This window comes from Choloepus didactylus, chromosome 14 (assembly GCF_015220235.1).
Source record: "Choloepus didactylus isolate mChoDid1 chromosome 14, mChoDid1.pri, whole genome shotgun sequence".
Lineage (NCBI taxonomy): Eukaryota > Metazoa > Chordata > Mammalia > Pilosa > Megalonychidae > Choloepus > Choloepus didactylus.
The window spans coordinates 79,233,859-79,253,914 of NC_051320.1; the positions used below are offsets into that span (position 1 = coordinate 79,233,859).

The window sequence follows — 20,056 nt, forward strand, 5'->3', positions numbered from 1 at the left end:
CCACACCCAGACACATAGTAGTAGTCAAATGCCAAGGACAAGGAAAGAATGCTAAAGGCTACCAGAGACTTAGAGTGCTTTGTTATATAAAAGGGAGTTCCCGTAAGTGATCATTTCTCACCAGAAACCATGGTGGCAAGAAAGGCATCAGGAGAAATATTTAAAGCGCTAAAAGAAAACAACTGCCAATCAAGAATTTTACATCCAGAGAGACTTTCAAAAATGAGATAAGATTAAGATATTCCCAGATAAAAGAAGCTGAGGGAGTTTGTTACCATTAGACTTGCTCTACAACCAATGCTTAAGAAACTTCTTCAGACTGAAAGGAAAGGACACTAGACAATGGGTTGAAGTGGAATAAAAAAATAAACATCTCTGGAAAGGTAACCAAATTAGTAATTATAAACACTAGTACTACTGTATTCTATTTTAGTGTATGTTAAGTCCACTTTTTACTTCTGATACCAATCAAAAGTGGTGGGTTCTCTGCCCGATGCACTCAAATGACCAATTCCTGAGACACCAGGTTTCAAAGAAAGAAAGAATTTATTGCTAAGCCGGAAACAGGAGATCAGATGGCTTACCAGCCTAAAAATCTCTCACTGAACTGCAGTAATTCTGATGGTTTTATAGTATCAAAAGATGGGCAGGTTTTAGGATAATGAGTGCTATGGTTCGAGATGAGAAAGTCAGAGATGATCTAATAATTGAGCATGCACAAACTGATTACATGTTTAGTCACAGAGCACTCATAAAAAATGGTGGCTCTAGTATGATGAATAAGCATGATTTTTAGTATTATAATGAGGTATAGGGCATTTATAGGTTCAAGTTTAAGCTACTGTGCTTGTCAGTGGGCCAACTTTGGTTAGATACAGCTCTATCTAGCAAGATAGGTGAGAGTGGGTCAGTTCTGGGCTGACTCAAGTTTCTTCATTAATAATCTTTAGGGGCTAGCTTTAGTGATCATACAATTCTAAAGTTGAAAAAAAAGGATAAGGGGGTACAAGTAGGGGTCAATCATGAGGTTTTTACAACCACAAGATAAAGGCTATATAGTTATACAATCATTATCAAAGATAAAGACTGCAGGATTACAGTTCAGTAATTTCAGATATTTCTCTCTGGCTATTCTAATATACCGGAAAGAAAAGAGAAATATCTATAAAATGATTTGGTTATCAACTATTTGTTAAATCCTAACTCCTCCATTATACTTCTTACAGGTAGTAAAATGCAAATGCAGAAAAAATAATGATAAATCATGGTTTTGGACATACAATGTATAAAGATACAATTTGTAACAAGTAAAACAAAAAGGTGGGGGTACAGGTGTGTATAGTAACAGTGTTTGTGTATGCTAATGAAGTTAAGTTGGTATCAAATAAAAAATAATTATTATAGACACAGGATATAAATTTAAGCCCTATGGCAACTACAAAGAAAATATCTGAAAAACATCTACAGAAAGAAATAAGGAACTCAAACAGTTCTCTGCAGAAAATCAAATAAATATGAAAGCAGAAATTAATAGAAGAATTATGGAACAAAAAATTATACAACTTACAAAGACAAAATAGCAAAATGGTAGAAGAAAGCCCTGCATTATTAGTTACTTTAAATGTAAATATTTTAACTCTCCAGTCAAAAGACAGAGATTGGAAGAATGGTTAAAAAAACATGACCCCATTACATGTTATTTCCAAGCAATTCACACCTTAAATTCAAAGACACAAGTAAGTCCAAACAAAAAAATGGAAAAAAAACATACCATACAAATAGTAACCAAAAGAGAGCTGGGGTATCTATACTAATATCAAATAAAATAGACTGTGCTGGTTTGAATCTGTTATGTACCCCATAAAAAGACTATGTTCTTTTAATCCACTCCTGCGGGGGCAGACCTATTGTTGGTGGGATCCTTTGATTAGGTTGTTTCCACGGAGATGAGATCCATCCAATTGTGGGTGGGACCTTTTGATTAGATTATTTCCATGGAGATGTGATCCCACCCATTCAAGGTGGATCTTAATTACTTTACTGGTGTCCTCTATGAGAGGATAAAAAGGCAGAGACATTTTGGAGAAAGCAGAGATACTTAGAGAGAAAACACCCAGAGACATTTTGGAGTCAGGCATTGAAACCAGAAGCAGGGGAGAAGCTAAGAGATGAAATCCAGAATTTGTCCTGGAGAAGCTAAGTGAGAACCCACAGATGCTTAAAAAGAAAGCCACTGGAATCAAAAGCTGAAAGCAATGCAACCTGGGAACAAAGGACCAGCAGATGCCAACCAAGTACCTTCCCAGGTGAAAGAGATGTTCCGGATGCCATTGGCTTTTCCTCAGTGAAAGTATGCACTTGCTGATGCCTTAGTCTGGACGCTTTAATGGCCTTAGAACTGTAAATTTGTAAACTAATAAATCCTCTTTATAAAAGCCAATCCATTTCTGGTATTTTTCATTCTGGCAGTTTTAGCAAATCAGAAAACAGACTTCAAATCAAAAACTGTTACAAGAGACAAAGGTCACTACATGCTGATAAAGGGGTCAATTCAACAAGAAAACCAAACAATTACAATTATATATGCACCTGATGCTAGCACCCGAAAACATATGAAGCAAATACTGACAGCCTTGAAGGGAGAAATAAATGATTCTACATTACTAGTGGGAGACTTCAATATACTCTCTCAATAATGGATAGGACATCTAGTTAGAATATTAATAAGGAAATAGAAGACTTGAATGATACCATAAACCAACTAGACCTAACTGACATATATAGAACACTTCACCTAACAGCAGAATACATATTTTTCTCTAGTGCACATGGATCATTTTCCAGTAGAGACCAAATATTAGATCACAAAACAAGTCTCAATAAATTAAAAAATACTGAAATAAAACAATGTATTTACTCTGACCACAATGGAAAGAAACTAGAAATTAATAATGGAGAGACAGAAATGGAAAATTCACAGAGGTGGAAATTAAACAATGTACTCTTAAACAAACAAGGGGTCAAGAAGAAAGCACAAGACAAAATAGTTAATATCTTGAGGCAAATGAAAATGAAAACACAGAATAACAAAATTTACGGGATAGAGCAAAGGCAGTACAGAGAAGGAAATTTATAGCTCTATAAGGCTGCATTAAAAAAAGAAAGAAAGAAAGATCTCAAATCAGAGATCTAACCTCACAACCAAAGGATCTAAAAAAAAGAATATACTAAATCCAAAGTGAGCAAAAAGAAGAAAATAAAGATTAGAACAGAGACAAATGAAACCGAGAATTTAAAAAAATAGAATCAATGAAACCAAAAGTTGGTTCTTTGAAAAAGATCAATTAAAAAAACCTTTAGCTAGAATGACAAAGAAAAAAAGAGGGGGTGCAAATAACTCAAATCAGAAATGAAAATGGGACAATACTACCAACTCCACAGAAATAACAGAGCGTAAGAGGAAACTATGAACAACTGTACGCCAACAAATAAGATAAGCTAGATGAAATGGACAAATTCCTAGAAACACACAAACTACCTACACAGACTCAAGAAGAAATAAAAGATATCAACAGCCCACTAACAATTAAAGAGATTGAATAAGCAGTCAAAACTCCCAACAAAAGAAAAACCCAGGACCAGATGGCTTCACTGATGAATTTTACCAAACATTCCAAGAAGAATTACCATCAATCCTGCTCAAACTGTTCCAAAAAAATGAAGAGGAAGGAACACTCCCTCATTTACACCAAGAGGCCCACATCACCCTAACTAAAGCCAGATAAAGATACTACAAGAAAATAAAATTATAAACCCATATCCATTATCACCACAGATGCAAACATCCTCAACAAAACACCAGCAAATCAAATACAGCAGCACATCAAAAGAATTATACATCAACCCAATAAGAACAGATAAGCTATCTATCATGGGTAAATTTAACATTCTGGGAATGCCCAGGAATGACTATGGTTTGTTAATTTCTGGTGGGTACGCTAGGAACAAGTTCACAGAAATGTTGCTATATTAGGTTATTTTCTTGGGGTAGAGCAGGAACATGTTGGAAGTAAAGTAGTTATTTTAGGTTAGTTGTTCTCTTATTCCCTTGTTATGGTTTGTTTGAAATGTTTTTTTATTGCATGTTTTTTAAAAAATTTTTAATATAATTAATTTTAAAAAAAGTCAATTAAAACAAAAACAAAAACAAAAACAAAAACAATGAAAAAAATATGCAGAGCCCCCCTGAGGAGCTGGTGGAGAATGCAGGGGTGTTGGGCTTCCCCGCCTCGATGGTTGCTGATGTGCTCACAGACACAGGGGACTGGTGCTTTGATGGGCTGAGCCCTCTACCATGGAACTTGCCCTTGGCAAGACTGTTGCTGCGAAGGAGAGGCTAGACCTCCCTATAATTATGCCTAAAAGCCTCCTCCTGAATGCCCCTTGTTGCTCAGATGTGGCCATGTCTCTCTAGCTAAGCCAACTTGGCAGGTGAAATCACTGCCCTCTCCGCTACGTGGGATCTGACACCCCGCGGAGTAAATCTCCCTGGCAAATGGAACATGACTCCCGGGGAGGAATCTAGACCCGGCATCGTGGGATGGAGAACATCTTCTTAACCAAAAGGGGGATGTGAAAGGAAATGAAATAAGCTTCAGTGGCCAAGAGATTCCAAAAGGAGCCGAGAGGTCACTCTGCTGGGCACTCTTGCACACAATATAGACAACCCTTTTTAGTTTCTAATGAATCAGAATAGCTAGCAGTAAATACCTGAGACTATCAAACTATGACCCAGAACCCTTGAATCTTGAAGATGATTGTATAAAAATGTAGCTTATGAGGGGTGACAATGTGGTTGGGAAAACAAGCATGTGGATTGCATTCCCCTTTGTCCAGTGTATGAATGGATGAGTAGAAAAATGGGCAAAAAAACAAAACAAAACAAAAAAAACAACGAACAAACAAAAAAACACACCCAGTGTTCTTTTTTACTTTAATTGTTCTTTTTCACTTTAATTTTTATTCTTATTACTTTTGTGTGTGCGGTATTGAAAATGTTCAAAAATTAATTTTGGTGATGGACGCACAACTATATGGTGGTATTGTGAACAAGTTAATGTATGTTTTGTATGAGTGCATGGTATGTGAATGTATCTCAATAAAATTGAATAATTAAAATAAAAAAAAGAATGGCACTAAAAAATTAATTTTGGTGATGAACACACAACTATATAATGGTACTGCGAACAAGTGAATGCATGCTTTGGATGACTGCATGGTATGTGAATATATCTCAATAAAACTGAATTTAAAAAAAAAGAATTATACATCACAATCAAGTGGGATTTATCCCAGACTTGCAAGGATGGCTCAACATAAGAAAATTAATTAATGTAATACACCACATTAATGGAGCAAAGGGAAAAAAAATCACATGATCATCTCAATTGACGCAGAAAAGGCATTTGCCAAAATAAAGCATCACTTCTTGATAAAAACACTTAGAAAACTAGGAATAAAAGGAAAATTTCCTCAACGTTATAAAGGGTATATATGAAAAATAAAATAAAAAGAAAAAACAAAACAGCTAACAACATACTCAATGTTGACAGAATGAAAGCCTTCCCTCTAAGATCAGGAACAAGATAAGCATGCTACCCAAAGCAATTAGCAAGAAAAACAAATAAAAGACATCTAAACTGGAAAGGAAGAAGTCAAACTTGCCCTATTTGCAAATAACATGATCCCTAGATATATCCCAAAAAATCTACAACAAAGTTACTAGAGCTAATAAAATCAGCAAAGTGATGGGTACAAGATCAACATGCAAAAATCAACAGTGTTTCTGTACACTAGCAATGAGTAATATGAGGAGGAAATCAAGAAAAAAATTCCATTTACATAGCAACTGAAAGTATCAAATATCTAGGAATAAATTTAACCAAAGATGTAAAGGACTTACACACAGAAACTTCACAATATTGCTAAAAGAAATCAAAGAAGGCCTAAATAAGAGGAAGCACATACCATGCTCATGAATTGGAATACTGGAAATACTGTTAAGATGTCAATTTTACCCAAAGTGACTTACAGAGTCAATGCAATCCCAATCAAAATTCCAACAGCCTTCTTTGCAAAAATGGAAAAGGCAATCATCAAACTTATATGGAAAGACAAAGGGCCCTGAATAGCCAAACCACCTTTAAAAAGAATGAAGTTGGAGAACTCATATTTCCTGATTTTAAAACTTATTACAAAGTTACAGTGGTCAAAACAGCATGGTATGTGCACAAGGACAGACTTCTAGACCAATGGAATCAAACAGAGTTCAGAAACAGACCCTCACATCTATGGCCAATTAATTTTTGACAAATGCCAAGTCCATTCAATGAGGACAGAATAGTCTCTTCAACAAATGGTGCTGGGAAAACCAGATATCCGTATTCAAACGAATGAAGGGTGACCCCTCTCTTATACCACATGAAAAATTAATTCAAAATGGGTCAAAGACCTAACTAAATACAAGAACCAGGACTACAGAACTCCTAGAAGAAAATGTAGGGAAGCACCTTAAGGACCTTGTGTTAGACAATTGTTTCTGCTCAAAAGCAGGAGCAACAAAATAAAAAAATAGAAGAATGGGACTTCATCAAAATTAAAAATTTTGTGCATCAAAGGAAGTCACCATGAAAGTAAAAAAGGCAACTAAAGAATGGGAGAAAATATTTGGAAACCACATATCTGACTGGTAAGGGTTTAATGTCCAGAATTATAAAGAAATCCTTAACAACAACAAAAGACAAACAACCCAATTTAAAAATGGGCAAAACATCTGAATAGACATTTCTCCAAAAAAACTTACAACTGGTCAAAAAGCACATTAAAAGAGGCTCAACATCAATAGCCTTTAGGGAAATGCAAATTAAAACCAATGAGATATCATTTCACATTTACCAGAATAGTTATTATTTTTTTAAAAAAGGAAAATAACAAGTGTGGAGAGGATGTGGAGAAATAGGAACACTCATTCATTGTTGGGTGAGAATGTGGGAAAACAGTTGGTGGTTCCTCAAAAAGCTAATTATAGACTTACTATATGACCCAGCAATCCCAATTCTAGAATTGAAAGCCGACACTGAAACATTTTGCACACCAGTGTTCCTAGTGGAATTATCCACAATTGCCAAAAGATGAAAGCAACCCAAATGTCCATCAACAGATGAATGGATAAACAAAATGTAGTTTATACATATAATGGCATACTATTCAGCTGTAAAAAGGAATGAAATTCTGCTACATGTGACGATATGGCAAACCTTGAAGACATCATGTTGACTGAAGTAAGCCAAACCCAAAGGACAAATATTGTATGATCTCATAACATAAGATAATTAGAACAAGCAAATCCACAGAATCAGAAATTAGAACACAGGTACCAAGGGCCAGCAAAAGGGTAAAGAATGGGGAGTTAATGCTTAATTGGTACAGTTTCTCTTTGGGATGATGGAAAAGTTTGAGCATGGATAATGGTGATGGTAGCACAATATTGTGAATGTAACTAATACCACTGAATTACACATCTGACTGTGGTTAAATGCGGTAAACTTAGCATATCTATATGTTACTAGAGTAAGAATTAAAAAAACAAAACAAAACATAGGACTGTACAACACAGTGAACCCTAATGTAAACCACAGACTACAGTTAATAGTATAATTATAATAATATTGTTTCACCAATCAATGAAAGTAACACCCTAATGTAAAGTGTTGATAAGGAAATTGTGTGAGGGTAGTATATTGAACTCTGTTATTTTCTGCATGACTTTTCTGTAAGTTCTGTAAACCTACAATTTCTCAAATAAAAATAAGTTAAAAAAAAAAAAAAAAAGGTACTCACTCCCACTACAAGTATCATTTGAATCCCTGAAGATCTAATTCTGAACAAATTGTTGCCCTACTTCACATTTGAGATTCATCTTTCCTAAACTTAATAGACCAAAGCTTCTCAAAGAAATCTTTAGGGAGCAAAACCTCAATAGCTTATGCCTCAGAAGAGCTTCCAGTGGAAATCAAGTGATTGAAAGCACAAATAATTTGGAGTGAAAACAACAAGCCTCCCAACTTCCATGGGAGCATTCCAGATTTGTCCTTTGAAGTCAGTGGTCTACAACCCTTCCATCTCTCTGACTCCACAGCTCCCTGACCTCAAAGACTAAGGAGACTGTCAAGCACACTTTGGTAACCCAAAGCAGGGCCAAATTTTGACTCTGCTGACCACTCTGCAATGGCCTTTCCTCTACTGCCCATCATGATCAGAACCTGGTCTCCTTCATTCTTCCTCCCTCCAGTTCTGCTCACAGCTCCTTCTCTTTATTATTTTAAAAATACTGAATGTGAAGACTTTTCCAGTCATTCTCGGGCCTCGCTGATGACCCTTCTGTTATGCCCAGAAGCACTTGGCTCTCGTCTTCCCTCATTTCATGTACTGAGGAATGTGCCAGACACTGCTCTAGGCATTGAGAGATTAGTGAGCAGAACAGACAGTTCCTGCCGCATGGAGTGGAAGGAGAAGAGACTGTCAAGACCTCCAAATAAGTAAGATAATTTCAGGTGATGACTAAGTGCTATGAGAAAAAAACCCAAGACAGGGTAGGTGCAATGTCTCCTTTAGACGGGGCGACGAAGAAAGGCTTTTCTGAGATGACAGTCAGGTAAGACCTAAACAATGAGGAGCCAGCCATGAAAACATCTGGGGGAAGAAGCCATGCCAAGGGGGGAGGCCCTGACACAAGAACTATCTTCATTCATTTATGTTCAGAACACAAAGTGAGAGGAAAAACCTGAGTAAATGAAGCAAAAGAGATAGACAGGGCCAACTCATGTAAGACCTTGCAGGCCAGGGTAAGATATTTGGACTTTATCCAAGCCTACTGGAGAGTCTTATAAAGGGAGTAATATGACCTGCTTTACATACAAGACCATTTTGGCTGCTTCAGTCTAACTTCTTTACATTACCTATCTGGCCTCTGAAAGCATTTAAAGTTGTGACCCCTTTCACGTACTTGCTTTCTCCCTTTTGCTCCTCACATTACCTAAAAAAGGCAGCATATACTGGCTCCTTCTATTTCATGTTCATTTGTTCCTCAACTCTCTGCAATCTGCCTCGTCACCCCCCACTCTACCAAAATTACCCTCTCAACATCAAAAATGACCCCCAAGATTCCAAATCCTCTTCTCAGAACTGATCCTACCTGACTTCTCACAATCTTGTTTATGGACTGCTGATTACCCCTATTATTTTCTAATAGAAAGTCCCAGCGGGATGTCCTACAGACACCTGAAACTCAGTACATCAAAGCTGAAATCATTACCTCCACCCCACACCTGCTCTTCATCCCGGGTGTCCCACCTCAGGGAAAGGCACTGCCATCCACCCATGTGCCCGAGGTCCTCTTCAGTCTTCCCCAACTCCTCTGCTCTCTGACCTGCCTCCCACCCCCTCCCCTCTCCCCACACAGTCGCTGGCCACCAGGTCCACCTACTTCGTCCTGCAGTGTCAACCACTTCTTTTTATTACCACTGCACTAGCCTAGATCATCTTCTTCCTCAGCCTCTTTACTGGTGTCCCAAGCTCCAAACACCTTCTTCTAATCACCAACCCAGTCTCCAGATCTCTCGCTTTAAATCAAAGATCTTGTCACATCACACCAGTATTTAAAACTTTCACATACTCATCAGGCCTTCAGCATAAGGACCAAACCCTTTAAGATGACATTTAAAGTCCCTAGTTAATAATAAATAAATAAGTAAATAAATAGTAATAGCTAACATTTACCAAGTGCCTTCTCTGTAATGTGCACTACATTAAGTTCCTTGGATACTTGAATTCTCACAACCTCATGAAGTAGGGATTTTCCACATTTCTCCATCTGTCAAGATGAGGAAACTGGAGATCACAGAGTCTAAACAATTTGTGCAAGGTCACACAGCTAGTAGTGGAGGTCAGACTCACCCATTCAACTGCAACTTATTGGGTGCTTAAAATTAGACCTGACTCCGAAGTCTCGTCTCCTACTGACTACGCCACCCTGAGTTCATGGTCAATAGCCTTCCTCTCGAGTCTCCCAGCACCACTGCCACTCTTGCTGAACCAGACTGAGTGACAACCCTGCACTCACCACGCCCTTAGGCCTTTGGGCTGTGCTTCCCCTTACCTAGAAAGCCCCTCCTCAGCTGGGGCACTTGCTGACTCACACAGAGTCTGACTCACACCTGGGTCCAACCCCTGGCTCTGCAGTTTGGGTATGATTCTGAACTAGTTCCCTTGTCTACAAAACAGGGTACCACTATGTATATGAGAGTTGTGAGGAGTAAAATAGAATAATGTACACAAAGCACCTAGCACCCAGTGGCCAACTGAGAAATGTTCCTATTCAGTAACATTCAGCAGAAGCATCAACCCCACTGTAAAGTTTCCTTTTTCCTTACACAGAACAGCAACCTTGGATAAGTCCTCATAAAATTCTGCTTACACTACTAGTACATTACTCAGTGCCTGTGCTGCGGGTCAACGACTACACGTGTATTTTCCACAATGTAGTCTGGAGTGTTTCTTAATCATCTTTATGATCCCCGCCCCAGGCACATGCCTGGCCCACGGTGGTCATTCAATGTGCTTCTGAATTAAAGTGACAGTCAACGCTAAATAAACATTTGTTGTTATAGTATATTTTAAAATACGTCAAACAGATCTCTCTCTGTAAACCTATTAGTAATATTTCTTAAATTCTTCTGAGTTTAAAAAAGAAAATCTCTCTGTTCTTTGGTATTATTTGATACATAGGAGTCTGGTTCTTCTCTCATAAATTACAGAACTGGTCAATTAGCCCCCTTCCTTCAAATGCCTATACTTTAAGGATCCAAACCACTCAGAGAGCCTAGGGGCAAATAATGGGAGTACTCTGTAGGTGAATTTATTCTCACTACTAGTGATTCAAACACAAAAACAGATTCTCCTCTTTACAAGATTTCTATGAAACAGATGAGCGAAAAATTCCTTGTTTAAAATGCCTCTTCTCCCTTTTTCAATGTTTTTATATTTAATTTTCTTTTCCTAATTGTAACGTTTTCCAATTTTAACATTCCACCTTGGACAATGACACAAACTATATTCTTGAGCTAATACAGTCTTACATACTAAAATGACACATGTTCAAACGATTTTGTCTAAATCAGAGGAAACATCTCAAAAACATACCAAGTGTCTAGCCTTAAAATTAGAAAAATAAAACCTTTACTTATTACTGTGTGTTCTTTAATGTTCTTTAATCCATTCTTGGTTTACCTGGTTCTTACAAAAGAGGCACATGCTTTCATCTGAGTCTCTATCATCACTGCCTCTCGCTTTTCTGCCATACAGTTTTGAATATCTTTAAGAGGTTTTTCATTTTTCTGGCTGTTACTGCTAATTTCTTCCCTCTCAGGCAAGGTTTCAGGGAAAAACAAAAGACAGTCTTTTCCTGAGTGTGATAAGGAGGATCTGATAGTTTTGTCACTTGAGGTAAAATTGTTCCGTTTCTGAGATGATGCAAACGATGCTGAAAGAGCTGGCTCCAGATCCAGGTAAGCCTCTGCCAATCTGCCCCAGTTCCAAGGATTAAAAGGATGCAAAGTAATCAGTTTCTGAAGGCAGAAAATTGTTTTCTCCAAGTTCTGCAAACTTGAACAAATAGTAAACTGGAGGTAGAGCACAGTGGTTAAGTGGTCAGTGTTGGTTGCTTTATTTTCCTAAGGAGAAAAAAAAAGTTTAAAACTTTAAACTGCTTTTCCATATACAAATCAAGATGCCTAAAAACCCAAGTTGTATGTGTTTTAAATTAGAATTATCTTTCAATATTTTCAGAATCTTTCAGAAGCTCCTAAAGTAAAGTGAACTCACTAGATTTCAAAAGATTTCATGTTTGAAACTATAAACCTAGAAAAATATATAATATCTAGTGAAGAGTCACTAGCCCTCTCCAAACCTCCTGGGGTCATAGAAATGATCCCCATCATGGTGGCCTGACAAAGTTCATCACTAAAATATAAATGTCAGTCTCTTTTCACTTTTTATTATAATCTTTATTGTCTAGTCAGAGAGCTGAAATACCCAAGCAAGTCAGTATTTTCAGAACCTGGGCTAAAGATTCCATCTTAATTTTCAAGGCTTTCTAAAAATCCCAACGGTAATTTCCTTGAGGATTTAAACAAATTCTATTTCCAAATTTTACTTGGCTTGTACATCTTAAGAGGATAGCCCCGAAGCTCTCAGTGCTTCATGATGCATATAATTGAATCCAAATGCCTTCCCTGGTAACTATTATCAAGGCCAATTATTTTTGGCCACAGGGTCTGCTTGGTTTCCTTCTGATCAGAAAGTCCTTTTCAAGTCTTCTTAACCATAACCTCTTGCCTAACCTGCCATATGGCAAATGCCCTCTGGGTGAGGAGAAATAGGCCTTCTTTTTCTAAGTTAAAAGTCTGTGGAGAGCAGATGGCAGACTAAAATTACCTTTTAACTTGATTTTAAGTCTAAGGAAAACCTGGACTACTGGTATTCAGATCAAACTCCTGCATGGAACTACACTGAGCATGAAATATGAGTAAAACTCCCCAGTATGCAGCTCAAAGAAACCAGGAGATCAGTAAGTAAAAGCCAGCTGAGGACTCTAAATATTCATATATTCGGTAAAAAAACATAAAATAAGTCCCCATGTTGCTTGGTCATATTGTATCTTCCCAATGACAGAAATACTCTTGTTTTATTATTACTACTGTTTAGTGTTCTCTCCTTCCCAGTAGACCAAGAAGCTTCATAAGGGCTTTTGGTGAATGCTGAATTCCCAGTGTAGAGCACAGGACCCAGGAACCAACAGTTATATTTAATAACTATTGAATAATGAATTTTCAACAGTCAAATGATGTCTTCTGTGTAGATTTTATTCATAATAAAATATAATAAATAAAGGAAAGCAACATGTTTAGGCTGTATCTATAATAAATGCTACTTTCCTTCTGAAACCAGTCTACAGTGCTTTATATTTTTCAAAACATTTTCATATCAAGAAAGCAAGTGTGTGTTGGTGTGGAGGTTGTTTCATATAAACCCAGATTTCAATGATAGTTTTGATACCACAAGTAAATAACTCTCTGGAAATTAAATTTCATTTAAATGAATTTGAGTGATTTTTCCAGAATACTGCAACTCCTGTACTGCGATGATGATGACAGTTAACACTGACTGAGTGCTTACCATGTGCCAAATACCTTTCCAACTGCTTTCCTCATTTAACCTTCATGATTTTTTTTTTTTTTTTGGCTTAAACAACAGGAATTTATTGCTTTATAGTTTTGAGGCATACATACTGTTCTAAAACTTTTTTCACTTAATAATTATTAGCACATTTCTATGTTATAAAATGTTCTTCCACAGCACCATTTTTTTTTTAATCTTCATTTTATTGGGATATATTCACATACCACACAGTCATAAAAAACAAATCGTACATTCGATTGTTCATAGTACCATTACATAGTTGTACATTCATCACCTAAATCAATCCCTGACACCTTCATTAGCACACATACACAAATAACAAGAATAATAATTAAAGTGAAAAAGAGCAATTGAAGTAAAAAAGAACACTGGGTACCTTTGTCTGTTTGTCTGTCTGTTTCCTTCCCCTATTTTTCTACTCATCCATCCATAAACTAGACAAAGTGGAGTGTGGTCCTTATTGCTTTCCCAATCCCATTGTCACCCCTCATAAGCTACATTTTTATACAATTGTCTTCGAGATTCATGGGTTCTGGGTTGTAGTTTGATAGTTTCAGGTATCCACCACCAGCTACTCCAATTCTTTAGAACCTAAAAAGGGTTGTCTATATTGTGCGTAAGAGTGCCCACCAGAGTGACCTCTCGGCTCCTTTTGGAATCTCTCTGCCACTGAAGCTTATTTCATTTCCTTTCACATCCCCATTTTGGTAAAGAAGATGTTCTCCGTCCCACAATGCCAGGTCTACATTCCTCCCCGGGAGTCATATTCCACGTCGCCAGGGAGATTCACTCCCCTGGGTGTCTGATCCCACGTAGGAGGGAGGGCAGTGATTTCACCTTTCAAGTTGGCTTAGCTAGAGAGAGAGGGCCACATCTGAGCAACAAAGAGGCATTCGGGAGGAGGCTCTTAGGCACAATTATAGGGAGGCCTAGCCTCTCCTTTGAAGCAACCGTCTTCCCAAGGGTAAAACCTATGGTAGAGGGTTCAACCCATCAAACCACCAGTCCCCTATGTCTGTGGTCATGTTAACAACCATTGAGGTGGGGTAGGCCAATACCCCTGCATTCTCCACAGGCTCCTCAAGGGGGCACTACGTATTTTTCTCCTTCTTTTTCTTTTTTTTTTTTTTAACTTTCCTTTCTTTTTTAAATCAACTGTATGAAAAAAAAAATTAAAAAAAAAATACAATAAAAGAACATTTCAAAGAGACCATAACAAGGGAGTAAGAAAAAGACAACTAACCTAAGATAACTGCTTAACTTCCAACATGTTCCTACTTTACCCCAAGAAAGTTACCTAATATAGCAACATTTCTGTGAACTTGTTCCTACCATACCCATCAGAAATTAACAGACCATAGTCATTCCTGGGCATCCCCAGAACGTTAAATAGCTTTTCTTCTCAGATTATTGTTCCCCCTTCCTTAATTGCTCTCTACTGCTAGTTCCCCTACATTCTACATTATAAACCATTTGTTTTACATTTTTCAAAGTTCACATTAGTGGTAGCATATAATATTTCTCTTTTTGTGCCTGGCTTATTTCGCTCAGCATTATGTCTTCAAGGTTCATCCATGTTGTCATATGTTTCACGAAATCGTTCCTTCTTAGTGCCGTGTAGTATTCCATCGTGTGTATATGCCACATTTTATTTATCCACTCATCTGTTGAAGGACATTTGGGTTGTTTCCATCTCTTGGCAATTGTGAATAATGCTGCTATGAACATTGGCGTGCAGGTATCTGTGCGTGTCACTGCTTTCCGATCTTCCGGGTATATACCGAGAAGTGCAATCGCTGGATCGAACGGTAACTCTATATCTAGTTTTCTAAGGAACTGCCAGACTGACTTCCAGAGTGGTTGAACCATTATACAGTCCCACCAACAATGAATAAGAGTTCCAATTTCTCCACATCCCCTCCAGCATTTGTAGTTTCCTGTTTGTTTAATGGCAGCCATTCTAATCGGTGTTAGATGGTATCTCATTGTGCTCTTAATTTGCATCTCTCTAATAGCTAGTGAAGCTGAACATTTTTTCATGTGTTTCTTGGCCATTTGTATTTCCTCTTCAGAGAACTGTCTTTTCATATCTTTTGCCCATTTTATAATTGGGCTGTCTGTACTATTGTCATTGAGTTGTAAGATTTCTTTATATATGCAACATATCAGTCTTTTGTCAGATACATGGTTTCCAAAAATTTTTTCCCATTGAGTTGGCTGCCTCTTTACCTTTTTGAGAAATTCCTTTGAGGTGCAGAAACTTCTAGCTTGAGGAGTTCCCATTTATCTATTTTTTCTTTTGTTGCTTGTGCTTTGGGTGTAAAGTCTAGGAACTGGCCGCCTAATACAAGGTCTTGAAGATGTTTTCCCACATTATCTTCTAGGAGTTTTATGGTACTGTCTTTCATATTGAGTTCTTTGGTCCATTTTGAGTTAATTTTTGTGTAGGGGGTGAGGTAGGGGTCCTCTTTCATTCTTTTGGATATGGATATCCAACTCTCCCAGCCCCATTTGTTGAAAAGACCATTATGGCTCAGTTCGGTGACTTTGGGGGCCTTATCAAAGATCAGTTGGCCATAGATGTCAGGGTCTATCTCTGAATTCTCAATTCGATTCCATTGATCTATATGTCTATCTTTGTGCCAGTACCATGCTGTTTTGACAACTGTGGCTTTATAATAAGCTTCAAAGTCAGGGAGTGTAAGTCCTCCCACTTTGTTTTTCTTTTTTAGAGTGTCTTTAGCAATTCGAGGCATCTTCCCTTTCCAAATAAATTTGATAACTAGCTTTTCCAAGTCTGCAAAGTAGGTTGTTGGAATTCTGATTGGGATTGCATTGAATCTGTGGATGAGTTTGGGTAGAATTGACATCTTAATGACATTTAGCCTTCCTATCCATGAACATGGAATATTTTTCCATCTTTTAAGGTCCCCTTCTATTTGCTTTAATAGAGTTATGTAGTTTTCTTTGCATAGGTGTTTTACATCTTTGGTTAAGTTTATTCCTAGGTACTTGATTTTTTTAGTTGCTATTGAAAATGGTATCTTTTTCTTGAGTGTCTCTTCAGCTTGTTCATTTCTAGCATATAGAAACATTACTGACTTATGTGCATTAATCTTGTATCCCGCTACTTTGCTAAATCTGTTTATTAGCTCTAGTAGCTGTATTGTTGGTTTCTCAAGGTTTTCCAGATATAAAATCATATCATCTGCAAACAATGACAGTTTTACTTCTTCCTTTCCAATTTAGATGCCTTTTATTTCTTTGTTTGCCAAACTGCCCTGGCTAGCACTTCTAGCACAATGTTGAGTAACAGTGGTGACAGTGGGCATCCTTGTCTCGTTCCTGATCTTAGAGGGAAGGCTTTCAGTCTCTCACCATTGAGTACTATGCTGGCTGTGGGTTTTTCATATATGCTCTTTACCATATTGAGGAAGTTTCCTTCAATTCCTACCTTCTGAAGTGTTTTTATCAAAAACGGATGTTGGATTTTGTCAAATGCTTTTTCAGCATCTATTGAGATGATCATTTGATTTTTCCCTTTCGAGTTGTTAATGTGTTGTAATACATTGATTGATTTTCTTATGTTGAACCATCCTTGCATGCCTGGAATGAACCCCACTTGGTCATGGTGTATGATTTTTTTAATGTGTCTTTGGATTCGATTTGCAAGTATTTTGTTGAGGATTTTTGCATGTATATTCATTAGGGAGATTGGCCGGTAGTTTTCCTTTTTTGTAGCATCTTTGCGTGGTTTTGGTATTAGATTGATGTTAGCTTCATAAAATGAGTTAGGTAGTGTTCCATTTTCTTCAATGTTTTGAAAGACTTTGAGTAAGATTGGTGTCAGTTCTTTCTGGAAAGTTTGGTAGAATTCCCCTGTGAAGCCATCTGGCCCTGGGCATTTATTTGTGGGAAGAATTTTGATGACTGATTGGATCTCTTTGCTTGTGATGGGTTGGTTGAGGTCTTCTATTTCTTCTCTGGTCAGTCTAGGTTGTTCATATGTTTCCAGGAAATTGTCCATTTCCTCTCCATTATCCAGTTTGTTGCCATACAGTTGTTCATAATATCCTCTTATAATTTTTTTAATTTCTTCAGGATCTGCAGTTATGTCACCTTTTTCATTATTTTGTTTATACGGGTCTTCTCTCTTTTTGATTTTGTCAGTGTAGCTAGGGGCTTGACAATCTTGTTTATCTTCTCAAAGAACCAACTTTTGGTGATATTTATCCTCTCTATTGTTTTTTTGTTCTCTATGTCATTTATTTCTGCTTTAATCCTTGTTATTTCTTCTACTTGGTTTAGGATTGGTTTGCTGTTCATTTTCTAGCTTCTTCAGTTGATCCATTAGTTCTTTGATTTTGGCTCTTTCTTCCTTTTTAATATATGCGTTTAGTGCTATAAATTTCCCCCTCAGTACTGCTTTTGCTGCATCCCATAGGTTTTGGTATGTTGTGTTCTCATTTTCATTCGTCTCTATATATTTAGCAATTTCTCTTGCTATTTCTTCTTTAACCCACTGATTGTTTAGGAGTGTGTTGTTTAACCTCCAGGTATTTGTGAATTTTCTAAGTCTCTGATGATTATTGACTTCTAATTGTATTCCATTGTGGTCAGAGAATGTGCTTCGAATAATTTCAATCTTTTTAAATTTATTGAGGCTTGTTTTATGTCTCAGCATATGATCTATTCCGGAGAAAGTTCCGTGAGCACTAGAAAAGTATGTGTATCCTGGTGATTTGGGATGTAATATCCTGTATATGTCTGTTAAATCTAATTCATTTATCAGATTGTTTAGGTTTTCAATTTCCTTATTGGTCTTCTGTCTGGTTGATCTAGCTATAGGAGAGAGTGATGTGTTGAAGTCTCCCACAATTATTGTGGAAACATCAATTGCTTCCTTTAGTTTTGCCAGTGTTTCTCTCATGTATTTTGTGGCACCTTGATTGGGTGCATAGACATTTACGATTGTTATTTCTTCTTGCTGAATTGCCCCTTTTATTAGTATGTAGTGGCCTTCTTTGTCTCTCAAAACATCCCTGCATTTGAAGTCTATTTTATCTGAGATTAATATTGCTACACCTGCTTTCTTTTGGCTGTAGCTTGCATGAAATATTTTTTTCCATCCTTTCACTTTCAGTTTCTTTGTGTCCTTGTGTCTAAGATGAGTCTCTTGTATGCAACATATTGATGGTTCATTTTTTTTTGATCCATTCTGCGAATCTATATCTTTTAATTGGGGAGTTTAATCCATTTACATTCAACGTTATAACCGTGAAGGCATTTCTTGAATCAGCCATCTTATCCTTTGGTTTATGTTTGTCATATTTTTCCCCTCTGTCTATTAATATCCTTTATTGTACCCATACCGAATCTCTTCAGTACTGAACCTTTCTCCAAGTCTCTCTGTCCTTTCTTTGTTTCTCTATCTGTAGGGCTCCCTTTAGTATCTCCAGTAGGGCAGGTCTCTTGTTAGCAAATTCTCTCAGCATTTGTTTGTCTGTGAAAAATTTAAGCTCTCCCTCAAATTTGAAGGAGAGCTTTGCTGGATAAAGTATTCTTGGCTGGAAATTTTTCTCACTCAGAATTTTAAATATATCGTGCCACTGCCTTCTTGCCTCCATGGTGGCTGCTGAGTAGTCACTACTTAGTCTTATGCTGTTTCCTTTGTATGTGGTGAATTGCTTTTCTCTTGCTGCTTTCAGAACTTCCTCCTTCTCTTCTGTGTTTGACAGTGTGATCAGTATATGTCTCGGAGTGGGTTTATTTGGATTTATTCTATTTGGGGTTCGCTGAGCATTTATGATTTGTGTATTTATGTTGTTGAGAAGATTTGGGAAGTTTTTCCCAACAATTTCTTTGAATACTCTTCCTAGACCTTTACCCTTTTCTTCCCCTTCTGGGACACCAATGAGTCTTATATTCGGACGTTTCATATTATCTATCATATCCCTGAGGTCCATTTCGATTTTTTCATTTTTTTCCCCATTCTTTCTTTTATGCTTTCATTTTCCATTCTGTCATCTTCAAGGTCACTGATTCGTTGTTCAACTTCCTCTAGTCTTGTACTATGAGTGTCCAGAATCTTTTTAATTTGGTCAACAGTTTCTTTAATTTCCATAAGATCATCCATTTTTTTATTTAGTCTTGCAATGTCTTCTTTATGCTCTTCTAGGGTCTTCTTGATTTCCTTTGTCTCCCGTACTATGGTCTCATTGTTCATCTTTAGTTCTTTGAGTAGCTGCTCTAGGTGCTGTGTCTCTTCTGATCTTTTGATTTGGGTGCTTGGGCTTGGGTTATCCATATCGTCTGGTTTTTTCATATGCTTTATAATTTTCTGTTGTTTTTGGCCTCTTGGCATTTGCTGAACTTGATAGGGTTCTTTTAGGATTTGTAGACCAATTGAAGTCCTTATCTCTAATTTATCAGATCTACAGCTTCGTGGAGTACACTTTCTCTAACTAACCAGCAGGTGGCGTCCACGAGCCACCTGTTCTCCACAAGCCAGTTGTCCCCTGCTTAGACTTTGTGGTGAGTGGGGATGTGAGTCTTGTGGGGTCCAATTGGTGTACCAAGCTTGCGTGTGTAGTTGGTGTTGCCCACTCTGCATATGGGGAGTGTTTTTGGGCAGTCAGGGAGTGGGGGGTGGCTCTAACAATCTAATCTCCCTGGTGATCCTGGAGTTTTAAAGCTGCTGCAATAGTCTAATCCTTCAGTTCAGTCCTGCCACAGTTGT

The 20,056-nt window shown here is 37.4% G+C and overlaps 1 protein-coding gene across 1 annotated transcript in view; it reads right to left on the reverse strand.

The window, feature by feature from the left end:
- C14H8orf76 (chromosome 14 C8orf76 homolog) overlaps window positions 1-20,056 on the reverse strand; it is a 37,308-nt gene that overhangs the window by 9,559 nt on the left and 7,693 nt on the right. The window contains 1 exon segment of the mRNA XM_037802823.1: window positions 11,347-11,789. Within this exon segment, the coding sequence (XP_037658751.1) occupies window positions 11,347-11,789 (443 nt within the window).